Genomic DNA, 24,134 nt, shown 5'->3' on the forward strand with positions numbered 1-24,134 from the left:
TCTGTTATTATAGAAAGCAATAAGGACAAATTAGGTAATGCACACACGTCCAATATACAGCCAGCCCTCCATACAGTATAGTGAAGGGGTGCCAAACAGCAGGCCCATTGGCCAAATAGAAAACTGTGGCCAGATAGGTACACAGGCAAAAATATGCTGCATTTGTTTGCTTGTTTTTGCTACGCAAGTAAGTGGAACAGCCTTGTGTTCTTGCGTTAAGTACATAAGGTATAGATGCAGTGCCTTCAACACATTACTGAGTACCACTCTCCATATTTTCAAGCATAGTGGTGGCTGCATCATGTTATGGGTATGCTTGTCATCTTTAAGGACTGGGGAGTTTTTCTGGATAAAACATAAATTAAGCTAAGCCCATGCAAAATCCTAGAGGAAAACCTTGTTCAGTCTGCAGAATTAAGTTACCTTTCAGAAGGACAATAACCTAAAACACAAGGCCAAATCTACACTGGAGTTGTTTACCAAGAAGACAGTGAATGAATTTCACAGAGCTTAAATAATTTTGAAAAAAAAAAAATGGGCAAATGTTGCACAATCCAGGAGTGGAAAGCTCTTAAAGACTTACCCAGAAATAATGACAACTGTAACCACTGCCAAAGCTACTTCTAACAAGGTATTGACTCAGGGATGTGAATACCTATGCAAATAAGATATTTTAGTATTTAATTTTCAACAAATTAGCAAGAATTTCTAAAAACATGTTTTCACTTTATTATTATGGGGTATTATGTGTAGATAGGGTGAGTTTTTTTTTTTTTCTCTTCATTTTGAATTCAGGTTGTAACACTACAAAACGTGGAATAAGTCAACAGGTATGAATTCTTTCTGAAGGCACTGTAAGGCTAAATAACAACCTCCGGAATGGGAATGCTCAGTGGTTCCCTCCTAAAATCATATAGCCCCTCCTACCCCCAACAGTGTAAACTGAGACGGCGCGGGATTAACTCCCTGTGCCCCCCCCAATAACAGGGACGTAGCCTCTGGCCCCTCCACATGGATAGCAGGCCTCCCTCTCTTGGACCATTCATGACTTGGCCAATATCCATGATCTTATGGACACCATGGTGAGATCAGGAATGTCACTTACCAGTTAGCGCAATCTTTGGATTGATAGTATTCCACGTCACTGTCAGTGTGCCTACCATTCTCTACTTTCATCACTACTATACGTTTCCATGTCTCCACCTAACTCTGTTGCCCGCTGGTTTGGGTTGAAATTGTGTGCAATTGGTTTCATTCAAAAATGTTAGCTTCAAAGGCCAGGGACTTAAGTTAAGTGCGCCGTGAAAGAGCTATTTTCAGTTCTTAAAAATCCAATTACATTTTGAGGGAATCCTCTGAAATGCCCCAATGGGCGCCCCAAACGGTCGTGTCAGAGCAGAGGTTAAAGCCACTACTCCATACCTTCTTTCCTTCCTTCCGGGAGTAAAAGACTGAGAGAAAGGTGTCCTTCTCTGACCCTCAGTCCCCTGTCGGCGACGCCTCTGCCACTGCTATGCCTTCATTAGCATAACGAGCTTATCGCTCCCCGTTCGCCCACACCTTGCCCTGTTGCCTAGCAACCCCAACATCTGCATGGCTTATCATGGGGGGGGGGGGGGGTTCTCTCCCTTGCCGTTTTTTTTGTGTGCCTTTTCGAGGGAACGGTCACCTGTGTTCCCCAATACAATTACCAACCACCTCTGCAATTACATTAAATGCACTGTTGTAAAAATCTGGGGCCATATGGTATCAAACTACTAGAGTAGGATCAGTTTTGCCTTTCACATTTCAGTCAGTAAGATTACTTAAACAGGGGGAACCTGATCCTAGATCAGCACTCCTACTCTGAGAAGCTTGAAACAGCCACTCCATAGTGCATTGAGTGTAACTATAGAGTTTAGATGGTGATTGAATGGTTGATTATTGTGTTGGTAATTGTGTTGTCTGTTCTTCTTGGTTAAAGACTAGGTCCTTCCTTCCGTTGTTGCACTGCAGTGCCTGAAGACTCGACAAGTTAGCATTGTAGTGACAAGATCGTAAGTAGAAAACATGAATAATACTGTAGATAGTAGCCTAGCGTGTTTCTATTTGTGGCTTGTAAATCTCGTGTTTGCAGCACCCTAGTGCCTGCAGGCTGCGGCAGCCGCAGTGGTGGTGTTGTGATTTAGCCTCCTAGTTACTGAGAGACATGGAGGTCGGGGGGGAGGAATTAGCCCACAAGCCAATGGTGTAAAGGAGAAATTAATCAGCCCATAAAAACTGTATATGGGGTGTCGACACACACACACACTGTAACGACACAAACATGCTTCATACTGTACACACACACACACACACACACACACAAGGAAATACCATGGGTATAAAAGGCACCAATAACTTACTGCTCCCCACTTAACTAGCAGAACAACAGGCGCTCAGGGAGCAATTACAGAATCAAAAGGTGTGCACTAAGCCATCTAATGAGCGCTGCAAATAAGGGTGATATACAATGTGACATTTCTTTATTGTCTATAGCAGGTGATCGTCCTCCGGGGTCACAGTGTCTGACGGTTTTAATCCTTTGCCTTTCAACCGGCGGTATATAGTGCATCCGGAAAGTGTTTGAACCCCTTCACTTTTTCCACATTTTGTTACGTTACGCCTTATTCTAAAATGGATTCAATCGTTTTATTTTCCCCTCATCAATCTACACACAATACCCCATAATGACAAAGCAAAAACAGGTTTGTAGAAAGGTCTGCAAAAGTATTGCAAATAAAAACTGAAATTTCGCATTTACATAAGTACTCAGACCCTTTACTCAGTACTTTGTTGAAGCACCTTTGGCAGCCTCGAGTCTTCTTAGGTATGACGCTACAAGCTTGGCACATCTGTATTTGGGGAGTTTTTCCCATTCCTCTCTGTAGATCCTCTCAAGTTCTCTCTGGTTGGATGGGGAGTGTCGCTGCACAACTATTGTTTCTCATGGTCTGAGAGTCCTTTAGGTGGCTTTTGGCAAACTCCAAGTGGGCTGTCATGTGCCTTTTAGTGAGGACTGGCTTCCGTCTGGCGACTCTACCATAAAGGCCTGATTGGTGGAGGGCTGCAGAGATGGCCAGGTTTTTGGTCACCTCACTGACCAAGGCCCTTCTCCCCCGGTTGCTCAGTTTGGCTGGGTGGCCAGCTGTAGGAAGAGTGTTGGTGGTTCCAAAAGTCTTACATTTAAGAATGATGATGGCCACTTTCTTCTTGGGGACCTTCAATGCTGCAGAAATTGTTCGGTACCATTCCCCAGATCTGTTCCTCAACCCAATCCTGTCTCGGAGCTCTACGGACAATTTCTTCAACCTCATGGCTTGGTTTTTCCTCTGACATGCACTGTCAACTGTGGGAGCTTAATAGACAGGTGTGTGCCTTCCCAAATCATGTCCAATCAATTGAATTTACCACAGGTTGACTCCAATCAAGTTGTAGAAACATCTCAAGGATGATCAATGGAAACAGGATGCACCTGAGCTCAATTTCAAATCTCAGAGCAAAGGGTCTGAATACTTCCCATATGCACTGTAGTGATAGCAACAAACAGGGTTGTGTTCAGTAGGGAGATATTGTTTGGAAGCAGAGTGAAACAGGGAATAAGAATGCACATTTTTGTTTTCAGTTTCAAAGCGATTTGCCCCAGTTTACCGTTCTGAACAACAGGGCAGGCCCCAAAAAATATTCGTAACATTTTTTTTTTTTTTTGCAGGATGACGTTGTGCACAATTTTCGGGGACCCGTTTTGGCTCGTGAACTCTACTTTCAAAACTACTGGCTGAAATTATACAAAACCTTTTAACGCATCTTTAAGTGATTCAATAAAAACTATTGTTCACCCCAAAAAAGTATGACAGTTCTGTAATTCCTAGAGTTGAACTTTATATAACTTACAGTTATATATGAATGTGGGTCCTGCATGTGGTCAACATTAACTTTTAATAAAATGTGGCTTCAGCATGCGGTTTCCAGTAGCTACCTGTGCGGGGTCTGCCTGGGCGATGGCAGCTGCGGTTTTCAGGGCCAGTCTGCAGACGTCCTGCTGACCGGTGACCACCAGGTGAGCCACGGTAAGGGTGAGGGGAGACGGGACGCGCTGGCTCAGGGGCAGGGCCGAGGTCACCGCCAAGAGCCACTCGCTAGCCGCCACCGGGTCCCCTGTCACCTGGCGTAGGACCTGGGTGGCCACCAGCAACTCACTGGACCACGGGCTGAGGGGTAAGGCTAACTGGGACACCTTCTGGTAAAGAGTAGGAAAGAGAGTGGGGATAAGGGGGAGATGAAGGTTGGAGGGGGGTTGGCAGAACTATGGGTATAAAGACCATATGCTAACAAGAATGCAGGGCATAATATTTACAGTATGACACACGTACTGTTAACTTGGCATATTTCATTGCTTGGCATTAATCATTGCTCCTCTCACGCACGTCATAAATAAAGGCCAATCTGGAGGTAAATCCCGCTTCCAGTTTTTTTGTGAGTAGGCCTTTATATAAATTAACCCTAAGAAGTGCATTTGTTTACCTCAGCAGGCTTGGAGGACTCTCTCTGCGCATTCTGTAGGAGGCTCTGGGCCAGGCTCTGGTTGCGTGTGTGTGTGCGGGAGTCCGTCAGAGGCTCCATGAGGGATGAGCAGGAGAGGACCTGCAGGAGAGGCAGCACCAGCACCGGGGTACCCCAGGGGGGTCGCTCACACTCTGGGGGGGCCAGACTTAGGGCTGCAGGGGGTAAAGATATCATCATTAAGAGAGTTGGGGTGTAGGGATGGAGAGAGAGGGAGAGGTGAGTGTGTGGATAGCCAGAGGCAAGTATAGTGGAGAGAGACAGAGAGAGGTGCATGTAGGGAAGGTAGGGAAAGAGAGGCAAGTGTGGGGGAGGGAAAGAGTGTGGAAGAGTGAGACAGGTGAGAGTAGTAGAGAAAGAGGCAAAAGGAAAGAGCGAGAGAAGTGAGTTTAAAGGAGAAGAGAGAGGGACCAGTCTGTGTAAGGAGAGGAAGCTGAGAGAGAGTTGATACCCAGTGTAAGCAGCCCGGTCTGCTGGGACGCTGAGGCCTCGAGAAGGAGCAGAGCCAAGCCCACCATCATGTCCTCCACAGGGAACTCCTGGAAAAACATACACATGCACAGTCACACGCACGCACTTTCGAGGAAGTGAGAATACAAACTGACAACCCCCCTCCTACCCCCCCAACACAAACACACACATCCCAACCCCGAGGGGTCTTGAAAACGCAGGGATTGTAAGCGCAGCACACTGAGCTCCAAAGATTCCCTCTCAGTCTTCGACCCCCGGAGGAATCTTTGGAGATGTATGTGCTCCCAAACCAATGCTTTGAGGAGATTAGGATCGCACCGCGAGGCGGATCTGGATACATTGAGCGGGAGCTGTCGACAGAATCCTAACAAACCTCCACAGCCACAGGCAGACAAACAAGCTAAAGAGCTGCTGTGCTTTGTGTCTGTCTGTGGGGAAACGGTTTGCTGGGGGTTCTTCCTTCTCAGAAATATAACATAACCATAAACAGCGGCAACGTCTGAAAGAGCGTGAAGCAAGAGGCTGATCTCATTAGAACCCACACAAACTGTTTACTGATCTGTGCAGATGAAGGAGATGAAGACCAGGTGAGGAAGCCATTTTAAACTATTTTGGCTTGCCCGGCTGGCTCACCTCTGTGCGGGTGGGGAGGAGCTGGTGCAGTAGTTGGAGTAGTGGTCTGCAGTCTCCGCTAAGCTTCAGACTTAGCTGACAGGCACACAGCAGCTGCAGGGCCAGCTGGGCCCTCTCACTCCCCCAGTCGGCCACCTCCAGAGCCGGGATCATGGCCTCCACGAGGCCCCGCAGCTCCAACACTGCCTCCACACTGTCCACCTGAAGATGGAGACATAACACAGGCCGCGTCAATGATCATACCATACCTGCTATGTTGTGTCTTTCACATGTGCTGTGTTGTGCTATGCTATAGTGGGTTCACAGGTTCATGTCTACACTGTAAATGGTGTGTTTCCTCAAAGAAACAAAAAGGAAAATCAATCTCGTCTCACCTGCATGTGAGGAACTAGCTCGTAGAGACAGCGAACCAGGCTGTGGCATACCACAGGGCTCTGTCCCGGGTCCTCTTCAGTTTCCTGGTCTTTCTTCTTTTCTTGGTTGTGATCCCCCGGCTGGGGGGGCAGTAGGACCCTGAGGAGGCTGTGTCTGAGCAGAGCGTACTCTGGCAGCCGCTGGGGCTCACAGTACAGGTAGCGCAGAAAGGGGGCCAACATGGTCACGTACGCAGACTCACCCCTACACGTGTTATATGCATGCACACACACACACACACACACACACACACACACACACACACACACACACACACACAGGAGAAATCTGTGTTAAACACACACTTGCACGTCCATGTAGTAAAATGTAACTGTAAAGCATATTTAAAAGTAGATAATATCACGCCTCGAAGAAGAACACAAATCAAACAGGTGAACTAGCTGACAGTCATGTCATGAGTTATGGAGGATGCTCCAGCTGAACGACCAGATGACTTGGACATCTTTGAAGGCCGAGCAGTTCGGCCTCACCTCTAGTTCGTTCCCGGGGCTGGCCAGGGAAGAAAACCCTTTAGCTAACCTGTCAGCGGCCCGCTGGATGAAGTCGTCAATCTCCAGCAGCAGAACGGGCCAGCAGTCAGGACGGTTCTCCAAGACGATGATGTATGGATGGGGGCTGGTCCTGTAACATATTAATTTATTTGTTTGGCTTTGCTTTGGGCTACTGGTAGGTATGCAATCTCTATGGATGTGTGAAGATGAGTTGTTTGCTCACACGCTGTAAATAAATCAGTAAAATTAGTGTGCGTCCCAAAGCGGCAACCTATTCCTTATGTGGTTCACTACTTTTGACCAGAACACTATGGGCCCTGGTCAAATGAAGTTCACTATGTCGATAATAAGGTGGCATATGGGACGCAACCATAGTGTCTTATAAGCCCATATGTCTGGGCAGCAAAGACACTTAAATAAACAATCATTCATAATCAATTATCCCATTTGTTTATCCGTCTTCCTTCATCTCATTTCGCTGACAAGGCCAACACAAAGCAATCAAGGTTTCCGGTTTCAAGTCCATGTGAAAAGTACTGGAGTTTAGTTTAGTTTGAAAGCTAATGCAACACATAAGCATGAATATATAAAAAACAGAAAAAAAGACATTTGGATATTTGGTTTAATGTATTCTGTTCCCTTATTTAGATATTTCATTATATTACAGGCCAGTGGGTAATAGTGCAGATATTATGGCCAGTTCGTTGTGCTCATAGTCTTTCCCTGAATGAGTGTGAGTCTAGCAGAAGCCTGGCCTTGAAGAGGGATGTGACTGACTGATGCATCTGGGTCTCATCGTCTAAGAGTTTCTCAGGCAAATGTTCTTCTGAATAACTTGATGTTGAGGTCAAAGGCTGTTTACACAGCCACCCTAAATCAGATTTTCTTTCTATATCCAATATCTCTTTCTGACCCTCCACACACAGTTTTACATGTGACCCATATCAGATTTGCGCATTCACACTGATGTAGCATTTGAAGTAGCACGCAGATGCAATGCTCATTTCCCATCCCTGTTCCTTAAAAGGTTGGTGGTTGTCATGGTAAAGGCAGGTTGTGCGCAATAAGAAACACATCAGAGCAACAAAAAAATATGATATGAGTGCCCTGACAGAGGCCGCATATGGAGGATAGGGTTTGTATCAGAATTGAGATCCACATATGGAAGTGGTATATATTGGAAGTCAAAAGATCAGATTCCATGTGTTTTTTTGTTGTTGTAAATGTTTACACATTTTACACAGTTTAGATAGGTATGAGATATGCAAATAATTGCCAAAAGACCTGAATTGGACTGCTGCATAAACACAACTAACATCCTAAAATGACCACAGAACTCTGAATTAGGTCAGATATCAGTCAGCAGCTTAATCTTTTGTCACAAAATTGTTTCATTGAGATGTGACCTACCCCTCAAACAATATAAAGTCACATTTAGATGTAATAATTAGCTAAGAACCTGTCTTAGTTGGAAACAAGCCAAATAGTCTTAATATAGGGCTATTACTTTTTAGTCCATCTTAAACAGATATATTTTGTCATGCTGAGCCTTAAAAATGTGCAGAACCAGAGGCTTTCAAATTTCTTCGGTCTACAAAGCTCTGTGTAACTTGGCAGACGAGTTCTTCTTCTGATCTGCCCAAAGTGTACATAGATTCCTCCAGGACAATGGATACACTTCTGACCACCAAGCTTAAAAAAATGTTGATGTAGGCAAGTCCTATGTCTCAAGCAAAGGCTAATGGAGCTCAGGCCGACAAGAAAACAGCTCACATAGGAAACCTCTCAACCCAGCAAAGTCCCTGGCAATGCCTTTAAATGGCCTGGCTGTCATTGTAACAGGATCTTACCTTACCTACTGTCAGACTGGACAACAAAAGAGAGGGGGCACAAAATCATTACGAGGACGACAACCAAAGCCAAAGAAGCCTTTAACGAGGCTAATGCCTGCCCTCGCCCCTCATCCCAGTCTTCCCCCTGCCACCTGGGGGGCTGGGGCAGAGCTGGCGTCAGGCAGACCGTGCCCAGCCTAAGAATTGGCCACCGGCCGACTGGCGAACAGAGGGGCTGTGGTGCTCCTGGTCCCAACAATCCACAATGACGTTCAATTAGGTCAGAAAAGGAGCTCCAGTCCAGATTCTGGCAGTGTAGTTGTAAGTGGGAAATGGTTGACTGTCTTAGTGGTTAAAGAAAAGTGGGTAAACTCTGAACACCGGTGGAGCTGAAGAGGGCAAAGGCTCTTTTATGAAAAGTGATTCATGGATTACAATAACGAGGATATAGCATCCCACTCTTCAGAATCTGAATGTGTAAACCAACCTGAAGTCTACCTTTCAAGAGAGATTGGACATGGCCTTTGAACAAGACAAAGGCCCAGGTTAAAACAACACACTTGTGGCAGGGGGACATTGCCTGCAGACAGACAGGCGTGATTGTGACCACTGCCCCACGTCAATCATTGCATGCGCCACTGAGTGCCTCCAACACCGGAGGAAGGACGTCTCTTGCTCTCCCTCCCTCTTTCTCTCTCTCGTGTGACTGACCAGCTTGCCTGCCATAGTCTCTTGCGGAACAAAGCATCCCCCTTCCCTCCACATCCCATGGCGTAATCTGTCTGACTATCTCTCTATCCCTCTCCTCAGGTTCCCCGTGGTTCGTCTCAACCTCCAGTTCAATGCGGCCTATCCATCAGGCCTTCTTTCTCTCCAGACAGGCCAGACAGACCCACCATTACCTGCTTTCACAGCCAGACAATGGAGGGAGCAGGAAACTGACAAGACTGACCTTGCTACCTTGCCATTGTTGAACTGCAAGTTCATTGGCAGTGGCAGAATAAAGGGCGCTGGGTTGGAGGGTAGCGGGGCTTTAAAATCAACGTTTGTCGTCTTCAGATTTTAAAAGTGGTCTGAAGTCCACATCCCTCACCATTGGTTGTGTAGATACACTATACCAGGCTATATGGCTGAAGTTATAATGAATGGAAAAGATTTGGAAATTAGATAGTGTTTATCTTTTCCATTCATTTGTGACTGAGGCAAACAGCTGGATCTAGCCCACATAACAGATGGCGTGCAACATGAACACACCTCCCCCATTAGACCAGTTAGGACACGTGTCAAACTTTTCCACAGAGGGCAGTGTCTGCGGGTTTTCACTCCACCCTTGTACTTGATAGATTAATAAAGTAATTAATTAGTAAGGAACTCCCCTGACCAGGTTGTCTATGTCCAAAAACCCGCAGACACTCGGCCCTCAGTGGAATGAGTTTGACACCCGAGTTGAAGTCTGAAATTGTCAGACTAATTTTAGGTGTCCCTTTACAGCTAGAATTCTTAAATACAGCATTTTATATATTTAAAAAAAACTTACAAATGAATGATAAATACCCATTTATTCTTGAAGAATAAATCAAATCGAAGTTTGTCACGTGCGCCAAATACAACAGGTCTGCTTACTTACAGGCTCTAACCAACAGTGCAAAAAAGGTATTAGGTGAACAATAGATAAGTATAGAAATAGTGAAAAATAACAGTAGCGAGGCTACATACAGTAGCGGGGCTAGATACTGGCACCGGTTGGTCGGGCTGATTGAGGTAGTATGTACATGTAGATATGGTTAAAGTGACTGCATATATAATGAACGGAGTAGCAGGAGCGTAAAATATACTTGTCTTAGGAGTTTAGTTCAACTGTTGTATCTTATCAGAACCCAAAATATACTTTTGTTTTACTCCAAAGTTTGTAAACAAACACTGTATAGCCTCAAAACATGGTTCAAACTATAATGTTGATATAATGGATGGTCAGTCCTTGCATCCATAGCTTTGTCTATGAATTTGAGAGCAGTTACATTTCTCCAGCTCCATCTCTTAGTTTTTTTTTACAAAACAGGGATGGGTAGAACACTTTGTTACTGTTATAATTAAGGACTCTAACTTTAACTGGACAATTAACTTTGAACTGTCCTTTTAAGAACCCACCAGTCTGGCAATGTGTGCAGGTTACGCTGACTCCCAGATGAACTCAGATCACACAAAAGGATGTGGGGGTTGGGGTTGAGGGAGACACGACAGGGCCTCACCGGGAGAAATGTATACATGCTTTAGTGCCACACCAAGTCGGAATCGGAAATCGTCGGACGCCCTGGAAATGCAGCTGAACTGAAGCCTGTCTGGTTGGGTGGGACCGACATGGTTATGGGGACAGACAAGACAGATACAGGACGTGATCCTGGGAGAATGGCGCTCGTTTTCGCACCGGACCTCCTGAACACCCCCTCCTTCTGGTCCCGCTGGGTGGTTAAGTGGCTTAGTGTCTCTGTGGAAGATTGAGCGGGGCAGCGGCGGGCAGACGGTCAACAATGGGCACCTCGTGGGCATTCTTCATTAATCCCGCAGCATTTACAATCGCCCAGCAGAGCCAGGCGCATCCACCAATGGCGGAGCGAGGCTGTCGGCCCGGCGGCTCCACCCTGCTGCCCCAGGCACATTCATCTTCTCACCAGGGAATGACAGGGAGTGAGACGGAGAAGAGACGTAAAGAGGGGGAAAGGTAACAATAAAATGGAGGGAAATATAGAGAAAGGGGGGAGGTATAGAAAAAGAGATACACATATGGTGAGAGAAAACAACAGGGATGGAGAAAGAAAGAAAGAGAGAAAAGATAGGCCTAGCTTGCATCTGTGTCTTTTTACCCACCACTCTAACTGATTTCGGGGGGCCCCAAGATCTTGGCAGAGGTCCACATCAAAGACTGGGGTAGGGAAAACGAGGACAGGGGAGGGGGAGGATTCTCTCTATAGGCTTTGAGAAAAGCATCCATTTCTGCCCTGGATATACAGTAGCTAAGAGTTGTGTACATTTTACAATGACATTTTTGACATCTAGCAGATGCTGTTATTTAGAGAAACTTAGAGTAGTGAGTGCATACATATTCATACTTTACTTCATACTGGTCCCCCATGGGAAGCGAACCCACAACCCTGGTATCGCAAGCACCATGCTCTACCAACTGAGCTACACGGGACTGTATTTGACTCCTTCTGACTTGTCCCCAGAAGGATTCCCCTGCCCTTGGTGGTTGACACCCATTCATTCTCAAAGCCGGAATAGCCATGTCCATCTTGGAGAGTTGTGTGCTGGCTAGCTGGCTCAAGGTGCAGCCTACTATACGGCTGCTCAGATCACTATTGAAGCATCTAGTGGCAGTAGGTATTGGCCCTTTTGTACTTTGATGCGATTCCCTACCCCCCCCAACTCATGCACCTCATTCCTGACACCTTAGGTGACTGCTGAGGTGTCATGATACATGATTCATCAATCCACTATGAAATTAAATCAGAGCTGGGCCTTAACAGCCCATTGGCATGGGTTGATGTTACCCAAATGAGATATTAATCATTATCAGCAGGATGGCTCAGCCAGAGGACAATCCTATGGAAGGGGTCGGTATACTAACTTCCTAGCATTTCTCCACAGGGAAATAATTCTATGCTTCCCAAATTAAACCCTATAGTGCACTACTTTTGACCAGCCCTGGTTAAAAGTGGTGCACTAAGGAATAGGGTGGCATTTGGAACGCCGAGTCATGATCTACAGCCCCATAATTGCAGTAGAAGGCAAAGTACTCCCGTATTACTATGATATCATCACAGCATTTCTACTGCTGTACAAAAGCCTAAGACATACTCCGAGTTGATATTCACGTAATAAGAAATTCCCCAAGACCACAACTTGGGGGAAACAACCATTCTTTCCCATTCACCCCCATGGTAAAATATTTTTGGGGTTACACAGAATGAGAGAAAAAAAACATCCCAAAAATCTGCTGTGTTGTTCAATGTACATGTAACCAGGTCAAAAATCCTGTGAGAAGAGGCTTCAGGCTTTTCGGTGTGGGAGAGAGGGAAATGTGGGGACTTTGTCCAAGTAGGCTACACCTAGCTATGTGTGTGGAAAACATTTCATCACAGATAAGACATTTAACTTGTTTAGTATAGCCCATGTGTAACTCCACTCACTACTTGTAACTGTATAGTCTGTTAGTTTGTGTCGTTGGTTTTGGCTAGCTTAAATGTTCCAGTCGGTAGCTAGCTAGCTTGCACTCACTCATGTGGCTGCTAGCACCTTCATGAAAAGGGGAATGAGGGAAGCCCTACAATATAGTGTTTTTCTAAGTAGCATGAACTCTCTGGAGCAGGCAATGTTGAAAAGGAACCTTTATACATGATGTACTTTTCTTAAATGTAGTTTTGTAATTGACTAAAACAAGGAGACAACAAGATAATTGCGTTTGAAAAGGGTCAAGTTTCTACTGTGAGCCAATGGGGTAACCTAGGTAACCACAGGTTGTTTTCCCCACAGGCGTTCTATCTAACACCGACTGGGACTATAACTACTCAGAAAAAGTACTATTATGACCTCACTGTAGCATTTCCATGAAAACACAATAAGACGTTAGGCTACCAATGTACTACATCTGTAGCATTTTCATGACTTCATTAGGATCTTAGATTACTATGATGATATCAATGAAGTATTTCCACAACTAAATAACGACTAAGATATTACAATGACAGCGGAGTAACTCAGATATTACTACTACAGATGCAATTATGACATAATGCTATTCGGACTACAACAAAAGTTATCACAATGTTATTATTACTACTACAGATGCTATTATGACAATGTTATCGTAACAAAAGAAAAAAACATAACTACTACAGATGTTATGACATCGCGCTATTATGACTATTACAGATGTTATTCTGACAGGGCAAGATGTTATGACATGTTTTATTATGACTACTACAAGGTATGACATGTTATTTTGACTACTTTAGATGCTATTATGACCACCACATGTTATTATTACGACAGAAGTCAATCGAACAACGCTATCATGACTATCCACAGCTGTTATTACAACAGAATGGTATCACTACCACTGCAGAAAAATGTTATGTTATAATAAGCATTATTATTATTATTATTATTCATTTAATTTGTAAAGGGCTTTTCTCAACCCAAGGCACACAAAATAATAACAATAACAACAATCCAAAACACAGAAAACAAATCAAAGCTATATACAGCTGTCGCCAGATCCGGAGGACATGAGAACAGAAATAGCAGAGGTCCTTGAAGGCTTTTCTGAACAGCACAGTCTTGAGCTGTGCCTTAAAGGGGGCCAGAGACTCTGCAGCCCTAATAGTGTCGGGAAGTGAGTTCCACAGCCTCGAAGCCTCGCAACTGAGAGCCCTGTCACCCGTAGTTATTAAGTCTGCTGCGGGGCTGAAGGGAAACAGAACTGGAGGAGCGACGTGTGCGTGTGGGGCAGGAGGGTAAAATGAGGTCAGACAGGTACTTGGGTCCAGAGTTGTGGATATCTTGGAAGGTGTGAACCAGGATTTTGTCGTCGATGCGTGAGTATATGGGGAGCCAGTGGAGGTTGAACTGTAATGTGCTCGCGGGGGAGGTGTGGGTGAGCACGTGAGGACCCGTTGGAGACATATTGTAGCCTGTTAAGGCTCTTGGCAGATGCGTCAACAAAAAGGGAGTTACATGGGAAAATTTGACATTGGTCAAACTCTTGATGTGCGCCTCAAACGAGAGCTGACTGTCAAATATCACACCCAGGTTGCGAACCTGACTGGAGGGGAGGACCTTGACATCATCAATATTGAGGCTGTAGCTGCCGATGTTGGTAATGATAGTGCCAATCAGGACGACCTCTGTCTAGTTGCAGTTTGACTGCAGGAAACTCAACTGCATCCATGTTTTGATGTCCTGCAGGCAGCTGACCAGGAGTGCAGTGCCATTGGCAGTGTTTGTGGAGACATAGAGCTGTGTGTTGTCAGTATAAAAGTGAAAGCCCAGTTCGTGTTTCCTGAAGATGTTCCCAGTGGCAGAATGTGGATACAAAACCGTAGTGGCCCCAGTACGGACCCATGTCGGAGCACAACTCTGTCTGACTCACTAGGACTGATGGCTACAAACTAGTAGCGATCAGTGAGATAGGACCTGAACCAGTCCAAGACAGTGTCTGACAGGCCCTTCTCCATGCAGTCTAGCAGGATGGCTAGACTGCAACTGTGTTGAATGCTGCACTGAGGTCCAGCAGTCAGAGGATGCTGGCAACCCCAGAGTCAGCATTCATGAGGTCATTAGTGACCCTTACCAGGGCAGTCTCAGTACTGTGTCTAGCTCTAAAACCCAACTGGAAGGGCTCAAGTAGGTGGCCAGGTGGCTTTGGAGTTGGCTACAAACAGCACGTTTGAGGAGCTTACTCAGGAAGGGCAGGTTGGAAATAGGCCTTTAGTTCTGGAAGTTGTTCAGATCCAGGCTTTTTAAGTATTGGTGTGACTGCGGACAGTTTGAGCTGAATGAGGGACACACCCAGTGATGAGGGACTTGTTGACCGTTTCTGTGACGTCTCCAGAGCAGGTAAGAAGGTCTTGACAAGGGAGGTGGTGATAAGGTCTAAGCAAGTGGTGGGCCTCTTTGTCCTAACCAGCTTGGTTGCATCAGCTGCAGTGACTGTGGTGAAGGTGGAGAACCTTGACTCAGGGAGCATAGGACTTGGTAGCTCAACTAAAGAGGCTTGGGAGGTCAGGAAGTTGCTATTCATGTTTTAAAGTTTGCTTTGGAAGAATCACAGGTATTGATTGCACCATTCTGGGAAGGCTGAGGTAGCACAATTATTCACAGGTTGGAGGTAGGGCTGTTATGGTGACCGTATTACCGCCACATCGGCGGTCACGAGTCAATTTCTACGTGACTGTGTAGTCTCGGTAATTAGGCTTCTCCAAACTCTGATGCTTCTGCTGGTCATTAGTAGCCTACCAAACTTGCTAACCACCTGGTACTCAGCACTCCATTGTCCCTTTAATGGGTGACAATATTACCCTATCACTTGTGAATATCCTATCACCAGCTTGAATGCAGTAATGCAAGAAACAGCGCATGCCTTTTTTCCCCCCAGACTTTTTCAAAATATAGTTGCACATGTAGCTTATCCCAAGATGTGGATAGTGGACAAATGACTTCTAAAAATTAAGCACATTCATTTGCTTTACAATGGGTGTAGAGCCTAACTGGCACACACACACACATTGTGTGAGTTTCAAGTTCGGGGAAGACCATTTTCACCATAAAAATGCATGCATAATCAGATTCGTGGTCACTTTTGAGAATGGTGTTTTCCCGCTAATTGATTGCATTTTGGAACATTCGTACTTACAGCCTACTGCCGTGTGCGCATTGCTGCGCTTATAATACTGAAGAAAGCCAAATAGTTCATCTACATTTTAAGCTAAATGTTCTCATCTGTTGCATCAGCTTCACTGTTTAAAATAATAATAATTAAGCTAGTGATTGTATTAATTTGGGATCCATCGCATCCTACATCTGTCCCAGACTATGTTTGGAATATTTATTTCTCACACAGAATAGGTCAACTTTTGTACTATGGCGGATAGTAGATTGACATAGGCTAGTGCTTTTGCTGTTCGTTAGGCCTACTCATCTTTTTGGATGACAAAAAGTAAATGTGGACAGTTCTTCCAATATCTTCAATATGCGCCTCGGAATTCGATAAGGACACGCGCTGTTGCGTCCCCGATGTGTCAATTCTGATAAGAATTGAGATATCTGAGAGAGACATGTGAATGAGAGGTGCTTCGGAGCACGCAGCTGGGAGAAATAATGATTATATTCAGCCCAAGGACACAACGGCCACTGGCCGCAAAGGCATGGATTTATTTAGGGGGCATTACGGTTACACAAAGGAGATGCCGCCGGGAAATTCGAGGCTTTATCAAGTGCTTGTCAAATTGATGAGAGACTGATGAAGTGTGTGCAGCCTGCACAAAAAAACTAAGCAGAGCTCATGCTTTTCATGCAACCTTTTTCATATCATAATTTTACAGTCGCATCATGCAGCCTTAGAACGTATTAAAAATCAAAACATATAGCCTAACATTTGTATCACAACTACAGTTGCGTAAATAACTATAAATGAAGCAAATAGGAGTACCTGTTTCTTTGTTAACTGCTCAACACAGAATAGACGCATGTGCACACTCCCTCAAATCATTGAGAAAATGTCCTTTCTATTTTATTCCGGTATGTTCAAATTGTATTCTCCATACTATGAAATAATATAAAGTAATGCCATGGAATTCTAAGCAAATCTGGCCTGCTAAATGAACAAGTGTAGCCCACAGCCATAGCCAGACAATGGCCTAACATAAGGACAACACATAGTATGCTATTCTGTCCTTCTGAAATAGATCCAAAGAAAGATGATATGAAGCAAATGTAGTCTAAAAATAAATAATCGTGTAGGCTATATTAAATGGATTTATTAGATGTTTTAAAATGTTCCAAAGGTCTGCATCAGTGGCTTGTAGTATATGAGTGGAAGCCAGGGGATGCTAATTGTGTTTATGTTAATTAACGGTCAATTACCGTGAGACCGGCAGTTATTTGCTTGACAATCACCGGCTGACAACATTTCATGACCGCCACAGCCCTAGTTGGAGGAGCTTGCTCACAGTAGAGAACAGCACCCGGGACTTACTACTGCTGTTGCTGATCAGTTGAGAATAGTAGGATGTACGAGCTGCATTTATGGTGTGTTGGTATTCTTGCTGATGTTGCTCATAAACTCAGCAAAAAAAAAGAAACATCCCGTTTTCAGAACCCTGCCTTTCAAAGATAATTTGTAAAAATCCAAATAACTTCACAGATCTTCATTGTAAAGGGTTTAAACACTGTTTCCCATGCTTGTTCAATGAACCATAAACAATTAATGAACATGCACATGTGGAAGGGTCGTTAAGACACTAACAGCTTACAGACGGTAGGCAATTAAGGTCACAGTTATGAAAACATAGGACACTAAAGAGGCCTTTCTACTGAATCTGAAAACACCAAAAGAAAGCCATATAATATATTGCAATATCCGTACTGTGAGACTCCTAAGACAACGCAACAGGGAGACAAGACGGACAGCTGATCATCCTTGCAGTGGCAGACCACGTGTAACACCTGCACAGGATCGGTACGTCCGAACATCACACCTGCACGACAGGTCAAAATTAGAGTTCGACCGATTAATCGGAATGGCCGATTAATTAGGGTCGATTTCAAGTTTTCATAACAATCGGAAATCGGTATTTTAACTAGGCAAGTCAGTTAAGAACACATTCTTATTTTCAATGACGGCCTAGGAGCGGTGGGTTAACTGCCTCGTTCAGGGGCAGAATGACAGATTTTCACCATTTCAGCTCGGGAGATTCAATCTTGCAACCTTACAGTTAACTAGTCCAACGCTCTAACCACCTGCCTCTCATTGCACTCCACGAGGAGACTGCCTGTTACGCGAATGCAGTAAGCCAAGGTAAGTTGCTAGCTAGCATTAAACTTATCATATAAAAAACAATCAATCAATCATAACCACTAGTTAACTACACATGGTTGATGATATTACTAGTTTATCTAGCGTGTCCTGCGTTGCATATAATCGATGTGGTGCGTATCGTTGCTCTAATGTGTACCTAACCATGAACATCAATGCCTTTCTTAAAATCAATACACAGAAGTATATATTTTTAAACCTGCATATTTAGCTAAAAGAAATCCAGGTTAGCAGGCAATATTAACCAGGTGAAATTGTGTCACTTCTCTTGCGTTCATTGCACGCAGCAGTTTGGGCCGCCTAATTTGCCAGAATTTTACATTATTGTAACATAACATTGAAGGTTGTGCAATGGAACAGGAATATTTAGACTAATGGATGCCACCCCTTACACAAAATACGGAACGGTTCCGTATTTCACTTAAAGAATAAAGTGTTCATTCAGTATTGTTGTAATTGTCATTATTACAAATACATTTTTAAAAACGGCTATTTTTGGTCCTCCAATAATCGGTATCGGCGTTGAAAAATCATATTCGGTCGACCTCTATACAGGATGGCAACAACAACTGCCCGAGTTACACCAGGAACGCACAATCCCTCCATCAGTGCTCAGACTGTCCGCAATAGGCTGAGAGAGGCTGGACTGAGGGCTTGTAGGCCTGTTGTAAGGCAGGTCCTCACCAGACATCACTGGCAACAACGTCACCTATGGGCACAAACCAGGCAGGACTGGCAAAAAGTGCTCTTCACTGACAAGTCGTGGTTTTCTCACACCAGGGGTGATGGCCAGATTCACATTTATCGTCGAAGGAATGAGCGTTACACCGAGGCCTGTACTCTGGAGCGGGATCAATTTGGAGGTGGAGGGTCCGTCATGGTCTGGGGCGGTGTGTCACAGCATCATCGGACTGAGCTTGTTGTCATTCTAGGCAATCTCAACGCTGGGTGTTACAGGGAAGAAATCCTCCTCCCTCATGTGGTACCCTTCCTGCAGGCTCATCCTGACATGACCCTCCAGCATGACAATGCCACCAGCCATACTGCTCGTTCTGTGCGTGATTTCCTGCAAGACAGGAATATCAGTGTTCTGCCATGGCCAGCGAATAGCCTAGATCTCAATCCCATTGAGCACATCTGGGACCTGTTGGATCGGAGGGTGAGGGCTAGGGCCATTCCCCCCAGAAATGTCCGGGAACTTGCAGGTGCCTTGGTGGAAGAGTGGGGTAACATCTCACAGCAAGAACTGGCAAATCTGGTGCAGTCCAGGATATGCACAGTAGTACTTAATGCAGCTGGTGGCCACACCAGATACTGACTGTTTCTTTTGATTTTGACCTGCCCTTTGTTCAGGGACACATTATTCAATTTCTGTTAGTCACGTCTGTGGAACTTGTTCAGGTTGTCTCAGTTGTTGAATCTTGTTATGTTCACACACAAATATTAAGTTTGCTTAAAATAAACGCAGTTGACAGTGAGGACATTTATTTTTTTGGCTGAGTTTACATCTGCGCATATATAGTTAGCCTAGTTTTCTTATACGGTTGTTCTAGACGATGGGCCAGTTGCTTTGAAAGAGCTTAGCTCTTCAGTGTACCAGGGAGGCGATTAGGAAAAAGACACCATAAAATGTTTTCAAAGGAGAAACTTCATCCAGTATGGAGGCCAAGGCAGTGTTGTATTAAGCCAGAGTCAGTAACTGGCAGGTAGAGATCTATTTAGTAAGCTGGCCATGGTTTACAGTTTTCAGACTTCTAAACTGAATGCAGCGTTTCTTGGGCCGAATGAGTAGAGGAATAGCTAGGGTGAAGGTGATAAGTTTATGGTCAGACAGCCCTGACACATTTCCTTCCAATTTGGCGAGATCCACGCCTGTGGAGACTAGGTCCAGTTTATGGCCTTTCTTGTAGATGGCAAAGTCCACGTGCTGTTGGTGTCCAAAGTTGTCCTGGACATCCGCCAGGCCGGTAGAGAGACAGCAGTCAGGGGAAACGACATGTATGTTGAAATCACCAAGCTCTAGCATAGTATGGGCTCAGGGGTGTTAGTGGGTCAGATAGTTCAGCAGGAAAGTTAGGGAGGCCAACAAATTAACGCAGACAGTACTGATACAGAGCCATTGATCTTGAAAGGCATTCATTCAAAACAGGACAGCTGGTACTGCAGTAAAATCACAGTGCTGTCAGTCCTGCAGATTACAGCCAATCCGCCACCCTGTCCGGATGTGCGAGGACAGTCCAGGTAGGTGTCGCCAGATGGAGGGAATTGGTGGAGGGATATGTACTCATTGGGCTGATGCCAAGTCTCAGTGAGAAAGAGAATGTCTATACCTCTATCAGTGATGATACCATTCAGTAGTAAGATCCCGTCTTGCTTAATTAAGGCTGTTGCTCAGCTCCCTGCACAGGGTTGTTTTAATATGTTAAACATTTCAGAGAAAATCTTGGGTGTAGTGAGTGATAGTTGCTTCCATTTCTGTATCTTTTGGTCCAGCCTTTGGTCCAGTAGATGGGAGATGAGATAAAAAAAAAGAGATGAGGATCAAGGATGATCTGAGCTGGTATTTGAATCCAAACAATGAGCTAGTTGATTGGAGAAGTAGTCAAATACAATATATATATATATATATACAGTGGGGCAAAAAAGTATTTAGTCGGCCACCAATTGTGCAAGTTCTCCCACTTCAAAAGATGAGAGGCCTGTAATTTTCATCATAGGTACACTTCAACTATGATAGACAAAATGAGAAAAAAAATCCAGAAAATCACATTGTAGGATTATTTATGAATTTATTTGCAAATGATGGTGGAAAATAAGTATTTGGTCACCTACAAACAAGCAAGATTTCTGGCTCTCACAGACCTGTAACTTCTTCTTTAAGAGGCTCCTCTGTCCTCCAAACATTACCTGTATTAATGGCACCTGTTTGAACTTGTTATCAGTATAAAAGACACCTGTCCACAACATCAAACAGTCACACTCCACTTGCAGAAAATATTTGACCTCTGTCATTGCCAACAAAGGGTATATAACAAAGTACTGAAATTAACTTTTGTTATTGACCAAATACTTATTTTCCACCATAATTTGCAAATAAATTCATTTTAAAAAATCCTACAATGTGATTTTCTGGATTTTTTTCCAAATTTTGTCTGTCATAGTTGAAGTGTACCTATGATGAAAATTACAGGCCTCATCTTTTTAAGTGGGAGAACTTGCACAATTGGTGCTGACTAAATACTTTTTTTGCCCCACTGTATATACAAAAGTATGTGTGGATTCATCTATTTCAGCTACACCCTTTGCTGACAAGTGTATCAAATGAGCACACAGCCATGCATCTTCATAGACAAACATTGGCAGTAAAATAGCCTAACTGAAGAATGGAATGGCCTCACTGACTTCCAACGTGGCACCATCATAGGATGCCACCTTTCCAGCAAGTTAGTTCATCAAATTTCTGCCCTGCTAGAGCCACCCCGGTCAACTGGAAGTGCTGTTATTTGTGAAGTGCAAACATCTAGGTGCAACAATGGCTCAGCCACGAAGTGGTAGGCCATACAAGCTCAAAGAGCAGGACCGCCAAGTGCTGAAGAGTGAAAAGAAAGTCTGTCCTCAGTTGTAACACTCACTACCGAGTTCTAACTGCCTCTGGAAGCAACGTCAGCACCAGAACTGTTCGCCAGGAGCTTCATGACATGGACTTTCATGGCCGACCAGCTACACACAAGCCTAAGATCACCATGCGCAATGCCAAGTGTCGGCTGGAGTGGTGTAAAGCTCGTTGCCGTTGGACTCTGGAGCAGTGGAAAAGCGTTCTCTGGAGTGGTGAATCACGCTTCTGGGTTAGGTGGATCCCAGGAGAACATTACCTGCCACAATTCATAGAGCCAACTGTAAGGTTTGGTGGAGGAGGAACAATGGTCTGGGGCTGTTTTTCGTGGCTCGGGCTAGGCCCCTTAGTTTCAGTGAAGGGAAATCTCAATGCTACAGCATACAATGACATTCTAGACGATTCTGTGCTTGCAACTTTGTGGCAACAGTTTGGAAAAGGCACTTTCCTGTTTCAGCATGACAATGTCCCTGAGGATAAAGCAAGGTCCATACAGAAATAGTTTGTCGAGATCGGTGTGGAACCTCATCGAACATCTTTGAGATTAATTGGAACACCGACTGCGAGCCAGGCCTAATTGCCCTACATCAGTAATGCTCTTGTGGCTGAACGGAAGCAAGTCCCCGCAACAATGTTCCAACATCTAGTGGAAAGCCTTTCCAGAAGAGTGGAGGATATTATAGCAGCAAGGGGTGGGGGGGTGGCAACTCCATATTCATGCCCGTGATTTTGAAATTAGACGTTCGATGAGCAGGTGTCCGTCCACATACACTACATGACCAAAAGTATGTTAACTAATTTAACGTTGTTGGTAACATTTTTAGTTCTGTGTTCAATACTTGATCAGCTAAAAGTTGATAAAACAATGCACATAGAAAACACTTACAAATAACTAAGGATACATTTGCAGGAGTAAACTACCAAGGCTGCCACTATGTACCATGGCAAGCATGGAATTACCTGAAGGAGTAGTGATAAGTGATGTGGACTCAAAGACCCGCACTCCACTCCAATCAATAGTCTCACACTCAGAACCTAACTTGATGTTATGAATCAAAAGTAGCCTAGACATCTTTCCTCTGTGGTCACAGTAAAGTTGTGAAATAGAGCGGTGTGTATGGTCCTATTTGGCCCGCAAAGTCATACCACGGGAAATAAAAATAAAAAGTGGACTAACCTGATGGAGCGGGGACAAATGAAGTGGACTAACCTGATGGAGCGAGGACAAGTGAAGTGGAATAACCTGTTGGAGTGGGGACAAGTGAAGTGGAATAACCTGATGGAGTGGGGACAAGTGAAGTGGACTAACCTGATGGAGTGGGGACAAGTGAAGTGGAATAACCTGATGGAGTGGAGACAAGTGAAGTGGAATAACTTGATGAACTAGCGATAAGTGAAGTGGACTAACCTGATGGAGTAGGGACAAGTGAAGGGCGTTCCTTTGTCTCGCTGGTCCGCTTGCACCTGGAGAAGCCTTCCTATCACTTTTATCAACCCCTGCACATTCCTGTTCATAAGAAGCAGAAAAAAATCAATAAGTCCAGGAGTATAACTAGCAGTTTACAGAAAACCCAGATAGCTTAGGATTATACCGTGCAGAGGACCTTACAGGGATACTTCAGGATTTTGACAATGACGCCCTGTATATACATCCCCAGAGTCAGATGAACTTGTGGATACCATTTTTATGTCTGTGTCCAATATGAAGGAAGTTAGAGGTAGTTTCGTGAGCCAATGCTAACTATCATTAGCGCAATGACTGGAAGTAGCGCAATGACTGGAAGTAGATACTTCCAGCCATTGCGCCAACACTAGTTAGCATTGGCTCACAAAACTTCCTCTAACTTCCTTCATACTGGACAAACTTTGCTGTGGGGTTGTGGAAGCTGTAGTCAGAGATTTAAGCTATCCGATTGGCCAGCGCAGTAGGAGCACTTGATTTAGCTCTCCTGGTCCGCCGGGTAGGCAGAGTTTGTTTCTTCAGACAAAATGGGAACACTTTGCCTATCCAGCGTAGGGCTTCTGAATCAAGTGCACCTAACGACAACAGTGAAAGACCAATAAAAAAAGACTGGAGCTCAAGGTTTTATCATTGGCTTTTCTACAGAAATGTTTGGCGATAGACTATGAATGCCTTGAAGATTGACTAGTTGATCGGGATCAACCGGTTGGTGACCACTGCAGTAAGAGAAGCACACTGTACACTTGTACAATGATATTAGACGGCGCATGCGATAATATCAGAGATGGGAAAGGTCACAAGCTGTTTGGCGTTCCATTTCCTGCTGCGCTGGCCATTAGCTCAGCACGATCAATAGCTCAAAGTCAGCAGTAGCAGCAGCCTGGCGAGTGGCAAAGACAGCGTGTCCCCTCCTCAGTGAAATTACTTTGTTACCATCTTATTACAGTGAGAGCAGAGGGCCCAAGGTGTTATGAACAAGTCAATGCCAACAGGGCAGAGTGTTCAGATTCCAATACACCACCAT

At 44.6% G+C, this 24,134-nt stretch overlaps 1 protein-coding gene across 2 annotated transcripts in view; it reads right to left on the reverse strand.

Annotated features, from left to right (window-relative positions):
- focad (focadhesin) overlaps window positions 1-24,134 on the reverse strand; it is a 66,727-nt gene that overhangs the window by 37,586 nt on the left and 5,007 nt on the right. Inside the window, exons 5-11 of one of the 2 annotated variants that reach the window (XM_031792101.1) lie at window positions 23,057-23,155; window positions 6,640-6,741; window positions 6,060-6,303; window positions 5,686-5,886; window positions 5,033-5,120; window positions 4,543-4,736; window positions 3,998-4,255 (exon numbers count right to left, since the gene is read on the reverse strand). In XM_031792101.1, coding sequence (XP_031647961.1) covers window positions 3,998-4,255; window positions 4,543-4,736; window positions 5,033-5,120; window positions 5,686-5,886; window positions 6,060-6,303; window positions 6,640-6,741; window positions 23,057-23,155 — 1,186 coding nt within the window. Of the gene's footprint in view, window positions 1-3,997; window positions 4,259-4,542; window positions 4,737-5,032; window positions 5,121-5,685; window positions 5,887-6,059; window positions 6,304-6,639; window positions 6,742-23,056; window positions 23,156-24,134 lie in introns of both variants that reach the window. The other variant, XM_020504249.2, reaches the window with a different exon arrangement.

The sequence above is a fragment of the Oncorhynchus kisutch genome, linkage group LG16 (assembly GCF_002021735.2).
Source record: "Oncorhynchus kisutch isolate 150728-3 linkage group LG16, Okis_V2, whole genome shotgun sequence".
Taxonomy (NCBI): Eukaryota; Metazoa; Chordata; class Actinopteri; order Salmoniformes; family Salmonidae; genus Oncorhynchus; species Oncorhynchus kisutch.